This window comes from Octopus bimaculoides, chromosome 1, assembly GCF_001194135.2.
Source record: "Octopus bimaculoides isolate UCB-OBI-ISO-001 chromosome 1, ASM119413v2, whole genome shotgun sequence".
Lineage (NCBI taxonomy): Eukaryota > Metazoa > Mollusca > Cephalopoda > Octopoda > Octopodidae > Octopus > Octopus bimaculoides.
Window position 1 is genome coordinate 2,281,414 of NC_068981.1, and position 9,132 is coordinate 2,290,545.

The 9,132-nt window shown below is 35.5% G+C and overlaps 1 protein-coding gene across 1 annotated transcript in view; it reads right to left on the reverse strand.

Moving 5' to 3' along the window:
* Nucleotides 1–4,598, reverse strand: part of LOC106871113 (E3 ubiquitin-protein ligase ZNRF2) — an 81,555-nt gene extending 76,957 nt beyond the window's left edge. Inside the window, exon 1 of the mRNA XM_014917423.2 lies at nucleotides 3,117–4,598. Coding sequence (XP_014772909.1) covers nucleotides 3,117–3,480 — 364 coding nt within the window. The 5' untranslated portion in view covers nucleotides 3,481–4,598. The remainder of the gene's footprint in view (nucleotides 1–3,116) is intronic.
* Nucleotides 4,599–9,132: the final 4,534 nt, after the last annotated feature.

Genomic DNA, 9,132 nt, shown 5'->3' on the forward strand with positions numbered 1-9,132 from the left:
TATATATATATACAGAGAGAGAGAGAGAGAAAAGGCTGTCTTAAAGTATGGGCGCACTGAGTAATTTTCCAAGGGCCCAATTCTGATCTATGTGTAGTGACTTACTATCAAATATTAAAGGGCTGAATGTATTGATTTACCCCTGGTTTGTGTGGGGGTTATAATGCTGCTTCGACAAACCCCGTTGTATGTATGCATACAAACACACACACAAACTTATATGATAGTAATGTTTAAAAATGTATTGTGTAATACATTCGGAGTCTATAAAAGATCTGAAAAACAAAACAAAACAAACAGTCGTATAAAGTAATTCTACGTCGCAGTAAGTGACTTTCAGTCAACTGGAACGCGTTGAAACCCAAAATATGAAACCCTCACTCCCCAATAAAACATGTGCATGTTAAGTCAGTGATAGAGACCAAGATAATAATAATCCTTTCTAGTATAGGCAAAAGATCCGAAATCTGGGAGGAGAGAGGGTTAATCGATTACATCGACCCCATTGTTCAACTGGTATTTATTTTATCGACCACCGTAAAGAAGAAAAGCAAATTCGAAAGAACCGGAAGAAACGTCGCCAAGAATTTTGTCCAACGCACAAACGTCTCTGCTAGATGGCCAATAATGATGATAAATGTATAATAATAACAATTAAATAAGCTGAGCGAAAAGTTGTTTTCAAATGTTAGCAAACCAAACTGGTTGTGGGTTAGGTAGAAAGGAGAGGAAAATAATTACTCGCCAGTAATCGAGATATGGCGTACAATAACAAAGAACACCATTCCATATGTTCCAATTATGTAAATGAGTGTTTGTTTTTGATCAATAGACACCTCCCTAACCGTCCGCCCTGTCTATATTTCCATGTTGACAAAAACCTTTCCTAGTCGTTTTCCTACCCGCTATTTTATGAACACAGATGTTGTTCGTACTTGTAGGAGCAACCTCCAAGAGTTAATATCTTTAAAAGTTTTAATAAAACCACATCGAGAAGCTTGGGGGGGGGGAGCATTGAGCAACAGAATAAGTTTAACATTGAACACTTAATTAAAAGTCGATGGATCCTTAAAATACCTTTCTATATCGAAAGTGTATCAGACAGCCAAAAGCTCAGTCTTATTTGGGGGGGAAAAAAAAACCGGGCGACGGAGAGGAAGATTCGGGGAGCAACAATTTAAAACTAATAAATGTTTGTTGTTATTGTGTAATAATTCGACAAAAGCTTCCGACTGATGTGTGCCGCCCCAGTCGACAAGTATTTAATGTAGGAGGTGCCAAGTGCACACAGCTGTCGATGGAACAAATGCAACAATGAACTCGCACAAATTAACTATGGTTCCACTTGAGATTATTAATAATAAACAGTCGCACAACCTACAACGTTTATACTCACAGGTGTATGTTTACAAACTGAGAATATCTAATTATTATTATTATTATCTTCTTTTTTTTTTAAACTTGGTTTAATATACAGTAAAATCACGAACTATCCAAGTAAAAGTAAGGCGAAAAAGAATAAAATTCAACTATTATATCTAGGCTAAGAAATAGAGTTCTTAGAAAAATTAATTCAGATACCTATTTCAGGGAAAATGAAATTATAAGCCAGATAAAGTTATTAATATTCAAGGCAAGATAATCACATGGATTTTTTGTAATCCAACGTGAGAAATGGGTATTAATATATTATATATATATATACAAAAGAGAAAAAAAATACTAATCGATGGCCGCTTTAAATTTATCAGTAAGACTGATAATAGCTTTTTTAATAAGAATCTGTTTCGAAGATAAAAATCTTAATTTATCAAAAAAAAAAAAAGAAAAGAAAAAAGGACGGAACGGTGAGGGTGGGGGGAAGACAGACAAAGATGCAATGGTTAAGTGCGTGTGCAGGCTGTAGATTAGAATACATGACACATGTGCTATATATTCACTTATATATTACATCCTCCCCACTCTTCCATATATACACACACACTATATATATATATATATATATATATATACACACACACACACGCGCAAATGATGAGTATATTACCATACCACTAATCAATAACTATACAGGAGTGTGAATTACGTAATTTTAAAGAATGTTGATTTTTTTTCACCCCACCCCCAACCAAACTTTGCCATTTATCAATAGTGAAGTTGATATCATTATCAGGAAATAATTATCAATCCAAACTCTCCTCTATACAACAGGAAAAATATTAAAAAAAAAAAAGGCTGCTCAATAATAAATGAGCTACCCAGATACATACACAAAAAAAAATCTATTCTCGTGTAATATGTATGTCTCGACATATACATTCTGTACACATGGTGAGATGTGCACCATATTAATAACAATAATACAGTATTTATGCCATAAATAAGTTCCAGGGACAGTAACAAGTTTCTGAAATTTAAAGAATGATTTAAAAGATATTGAAAAGGTTCCAGTTTCTAGTTTTGCAAAACTGATAAATCAAAGAGAAAGACAATTTGACATTACAAGACTGACAAGACGTCTATGTGTATGTGTGTGTGTTCCACATATTTTAAGCAAGCAACTCACGTTGCGATTTACTGGCGCTAATATTATTAAAATACAAGCTGATTACACGATGGGAGCGATCGAACGATGTTTTGGGCAGTAAAACCAAGGGCTAATTAGCCAAAAGTTAATTAGCCAAAAGTAGTCGTATTTCTTGTTAAGTGTTTACTTGAAAGACATCACTTTCAGACACATTGCTCTTGTGTTGTCGTCATGAGGCGCGGACTTCAGTCTGTGTTGATGCCATTGTCACTAAATACATGTCTTAGGTAGAATCCAGGAAACACAGACGAAACTCATTTCTATATCAAAGATGCCCTTACTAACATTGAAAAAGTAAAAAGGGGAAAGGTCATGACATGGAAGGCGCCAGAAAATTATCAAAATAAACATTAGAACCATAATATATACATTGTACATGCTAAATTGTATACATGGTATGTAGTATTTCGTCATATTTACCAACACATTTTATTACATCGGGGGTTGGCTTTAAAAAAGAGGGGGCGATCTTTCGTTTTGAGGGTACGTTTATGACAAAGAAGGGTAAAAGTAAATAGAGGATACGTACCTGTGAAGAAAGATAAGTGTACAGGCAACGAATGTGTGAAAGAACGTCCGAATGGTGCATCCTCTGGTGTACTGGAATCTGAGTCTGGGGACATGGCCCCTAACAAACTTATCCCACCACTAACTCCACCAGAACCGTTGTTATTTGGTATACTAAGAGAAGGTGAATGTCCTGTAGATGGATGAAAACTGCCCAAGCTTCGGGCTCGAGCCCTCGCAGCTGTGGCTTGACCTGCTCCTGCAGAACCTCCAACAACAGCAAGTTCCCCTCCAGAGTTGCCAGCATTGCCTGTACTTGTTCCACTTTGGCCACTGCCCGAATATGTCCTCATACGAGGTCCAGTTGAGCTTTGTTTAGCTCCCATCTTTTTTTTTTTTTTTTTTTTTTTTAATGTGAAGATCTCTCTTTTTCTGTGGGTCAGATATTGATAGCAACTTTACCAGACATCTAGCCACACATTTCAATTGTAACCCTTCCCTCTTCCGTTAATACTAACAAACATGCCTTAGATATATTTATGTCTGAACGCATACACAATGCCTCCAGCATACGTGTCTGCGTACACAAGTGTTCGTTGTTTTAAGGAAGAATGTTGCTCAAAATTAAGAAAGCCAGGGACTTATATATACACACATATACATATATACACATATATATATATATATCACACAGTACAAGAATGCAATTAAGATTTTGATTTCTTTCTGGATTTTTTTCACCTTCAGTGACTAAATGTGAATATATTGATATTTATGTCCAGCTGGTTTATAAATATATATGCGTGTATCCCATCAGACATAACATGCACTAACACGCACGCACATACAACACACACACACACACACACACAAATATATATTATATATATATATATGTATAATTTATTTATAAATATATATTATATATATTTATTCATAAGTTTATATATATATATAAATCTCTATATATTTTTTTTTATATACCTTTACCATAAATCCTAGACAGTGCTTGGCTGTTATGAAGAAGTGCAGATATTTCTATGAGATAGATAGGTAAGAGTGTGTTTGTTGAGTATGTGGTGGTCGATGAAAAGCTAAACACGACGCTGACTCTGGTAGTTTTGCAAGAAGAGACTGCTATGAAAACAGAAAAAAGAGAAAATATTAGCAGCCAGAGTTGACGCTGTCGTCAACAGTAATATCAATGATAACAGAATGGAGGTGGTGGTGGGGGTAGACAAGTGTTCCAGTCGTGTTGTCACTATGACTCCAGTAGTAGTAGTAGTAGTAGTAGTATTAGTGGTGGTAGAGGTAGAATTAGTGCTGTTGCTGACGTTGTTGGTTAGGGTGGCGGTGGTGGTGTTATTGGTGGTAGAAATCAGTAATTGTCCAGCATCAGATCTCCTCCTCTCTGCCATGATTGCAAAACTACTTATTGATGGAACAAAACATCCTTCTCCTCTAAGCTAGAGAGTGACGGAAGAAGGGGAGACGACAGCTAAAAAGAGGCGAAAACTGACGTCATCAAAGCACGTGATCTGACCTGTCTGTCTGCGCAGTCGTCGTTATTTATTTGGGTTTTTTTTTTCCTTTTTAATTTCCTCCTTCATTCTTTAATCTTTCCCATCCTTCAGCCGTCCTCGCGTACTTCATTTTATTATTTCCAAACAACCCCCTAATTTTTTTCATAATTATCAATTTTATTTTTACAATTAATTATATAACCGACCAAATCAACTATTGGCATTGATAAAATTGATTCTACTTCCCCCACTTCCAAATTTAAAACCTTGTGCCTATATTAAACAAAAAAAATCGATATTTTAGTTTTGCAGAATCGGTAGAGTGACAGACAGCATGCATTGTTCTATTTAGTTGCGTAAATTTATATTCTGAGCTCAATTCCAATCGAGGTCGGTTGCCCAGGACCATAAAATGAAGTACCAGTTAGATATTGGATTAATCTAATCACCGCTGGCTCTGATTCCAAATTTGAAGCTTATGCTAGAAATTTTTATTATTATTAGTAGTAGTATCATCATCATTCCCCATCAATAAACAACATTTCTTCTTTAAATATATATTTATTTTCAATGCCTAAATAATTATAGAATTTGTTTACATGGGAGTTCATAAACCAAAGTGATGAACAATACTTCTTTCAGTCAATTGTATAAATAAATTATATTTTTGATATTTCTTTCCGAAACGAAAATATTAATTTCAACCATTGACATTTAAATCCCACAAGTTAGCCCTTTTTTTTTTTTTTTAGTAGGATTAGGAAGGGAACCGGCCCCTGCCGTGACTGGAACTCAGGAAGTAAAGGGACATAACTGAAAACGAACACGCTGTCTGTCCGGCTCCCTGCCAGTTCCTCCGCCGCCGTCCACCATTCCAAATGGGATTTTATGTTCCTCACATTAAAAATAATTTAGTTTTAAATTCTAACGGACACATGGGGTCCAAATGTGGAGGGGTTAGAGGGAGAATGAATCAAATGGACCGTAGTAATTGACTCATAATTTTTATCCACCCTAAGTTGATGAAAAACATAGTCGGCTTTGGCGGGATTTGAACTGGGAATGTAAAGGGGTGTAAGTAAATATTGCACTTATATATTTCTACACACTGCGTTACCAACTTAACCATCTTCAATCCTTAAATACTTAGAAAAAGGATGCGAAGTGAATATAAAAGGGTGAGGTTTATTCGCTCAAATGTAAGAGAAAATTAGAGTTAGGGGTTTACATTTAAAATATTCGATATGAAGTCTGTTATCAGAGACTAGACCTTTCCTTCGACGCTTATTCAATCAGTTGCTTCAATTTATTTCCCCAATATGTATGATTTCTATAAGTTTCGAGTCCACCTACATACAATCTCCTTTAAAAAAAATTAATGACTGGATGATCAAAAGCTTCAACATCTTTTCTCAAAGGTTTCTTCAATCAGGGCTTTGATTAACCCTAAGTAGCCATTTTCATAATAATAATATATTTTCTTAGCGTTCATTCTTGGATTTAGTTTATCGTAAATGCTTTTGGTGCCGGAGCCTTACCAAGCTATATGTTTCAATTATATTATATTTTCAGTTAGTTGTATATAAATTTGATATTAAATTGTAAAAAGCAAAGGTTTCTTTGAAATTTATACACCCACCTGATCTAGCAAAAAGTAAATATTTCATTTTTTTTGTTTCGGTTTTATTTTTGTTTTTTGTTTTTAGTATGCATCGATATCTAATCCCTTTATTTCAATTTCCTATTGTGATGAGGAGAGAAGAGATTGATGATCGAACCAATAGTAAATCTAGAATTTACTGATTTACTATCTAAACACTGCATATGTTGTTTTTGACAAAGACAACAGTCCTTGATCTTCTGCCTCGAAGTTATCAACGTGAGAAAAAGAGAGAGCTTTTATGTAGTTGTTAGAAATAGCAACCAAATCTCCCTCCAATCACACTCAACCTTCATGAAAAAAATACGGGGTGGACACTGAACAATGGTAGTCATGGATATAGCAAAATGACGAAATCGTCGCGGCCAGAACGTCTTCGATCCCAGGTTAACTCGTTCAAGATCGGTTTAGAGGTTAACAACCTCTAAACCGTTATTCTTTTAACATTATGTCAGCCTTGATCGAGCAGACTTCTGGTCAAAGGCGTTCCATACATAATTATCTCCTCTTTTTGTGTGTTCAAGTCTATTCTATATCCAGAAGAAAAATTTCATCTCTTCCTCCACATCATCCTGATCACCCTCCATTCTCTTCTGAAATGTGAGCAGCCATGTAGCCCCTTTACAGTGAGAAACCTGCTCTGCTCTGACCCATTCTCTCAAGCATTAATCCTTCGTCACCTCCCACAAATCAGTCTCTCTTGGAGTTCTTATTCTAGCAAGCTGAGTGGTGACCACAAGTGCTGCTGGATTGAAGAAAGTACCCAGTATCTATCTATAAAGTGATTGGCATTAAAAAGGCCTCTGGCTGTAAAGACCCTTCCCAATACAGACTTTAAGCATGATGCAGTCCTTGAATTCATCAGAGCCTGTCAAATTGGCCAGTCCATGCTAGAATTGAACAAGGACATTTAACAATGATGATGATGTATATATATACATATATATATATATATATATATATATACATCAGGTTATGTACATATATATTTGTTGGTTAACAGGGCTACCGTTGGTTTCATGCTGAGGATTCTCAGCAATTATCAAGCCTGCCACATTGGGACGTTAGTACTCGTCTCCATCATCTTGGATGAGAATATATATATATGGATGGATATATATACACATGCATGCACACACATATATATATATAGTTTTAGGGAAAATAACCAAGTTTCAAGAACTCATCGATGAAAATCCACTATCACATATATAAAAATTAACAATTATTTTTATCTTATGATATTTACTTTGTTTTATATTATACTCATTTATTGTGCTTTTAATTGTTAATTTTTATATATGTGATAGTAGATTTTCATCGATGAGTTCTTGAAACTTGGTTATTTTCCCTAAAACTATATATTTTATATATATTTTATCTATAAAGCTCAATTTAATTTTGATTTTTTATAAATTGATTTTAATTGAGTTTTTACCTGTAATTTTGGATTTTGTCCCTAATATTATTATTATATTTACATATATACATCTGTGTATATATGCATGTAATGTTTACTCCTGTGCCAGAACAAACATATTCTGAACCAAACATTTTTGTGAAAGGAGCAAGGTTAGAAGTGATTGACACCTTTGTTTGCTTAGGAAGCACACTGCCAAGAGATGGTAGTCTTGATGCAGAGATATACTATTGAATAGGGAAGAGAAGTGTTGCATTTGGAAAGCAAGATGGGTGGATAGAGGTATTTCCCTGCAGACAAAAATCAGTGTCTATAAAGCATGTGCATTGACCGCACTTCTTTATTCAAATGCAACATGGACCACTTACAAGCATCACATAAAAATGCAGGAGAAATTTCATCAAAAGTACCTCAGACATATCTTAGGAATCAACTGGGAATGTTTCATACCAGATACAGAGGTTTTGCGGAAGGCACATTGCAACTCAATTGAGCAACATGTTATCTTGGCTCAAATGAGATGAACTGGAAATGTTATTAGAATTAAAGACGAGCGTTTGCCAAAGCATCTTTTTTATGGTGAGCTGAGAAGCGACCACAACATAAACCGAGGAAAAAGTATAAAGACTGTGTGAAGGAAAACATGAAGAAACTAGATATGAACAAAAGTGATTGGGAAAATGATGCTCTGGATCGGAACAAGTGGAGAAGTGCTGTTATGATTGGTTGCGATGCCTGGGAGGAAAAGATGATTCAGCACTCTGAACTTAAAAGGACCTGTCGCAAAGGAGCAATTAGAACCATAATCAACAGTGAACATTAGATATGTATTGTGTGTGACCGTGTTCTGTTGTCAAAAGCAGGATACGTGAACCATATGAAGTCACATGAAAATCGTATTGCCCAGACAGGTAATGATCTTGGACACCAACCATCTCTTACGACTTGTGTCATATGTCAAAAAAATTGTAAGACAATAACTGAACTTAAAAGACATGTGCTAGTTCACAAAAACATTGCTTCAGAATCAGATTCCAAAGGGCTCCCCAGCGCCTGTCATACTCTCCAATCCATGCCAACATGGAAAACAAACATTAAATGGGGACGAAGATGATGATGACGATGATGATGATGATGACGACGACGATGATGACGATGATATGTGTCATTGTGTCATTGTGTATATCTAAGGCTGGAGGTCAGGTATTAGCCTTCACAGTCATTTTGGAATTTGCTCTTCCTCCTCCTCCTCCTCCTTCACCTCCTGAAAGACGCCAGCATTACACACAGACACCCACACACACACACTGACAAATTTATGTTCATGTACTCACACATCTATCTACCTATATGCATGTATATATATACATATATACACACACATACATATGTACATATATATATATATACATGCACATGCATGCACACATACATA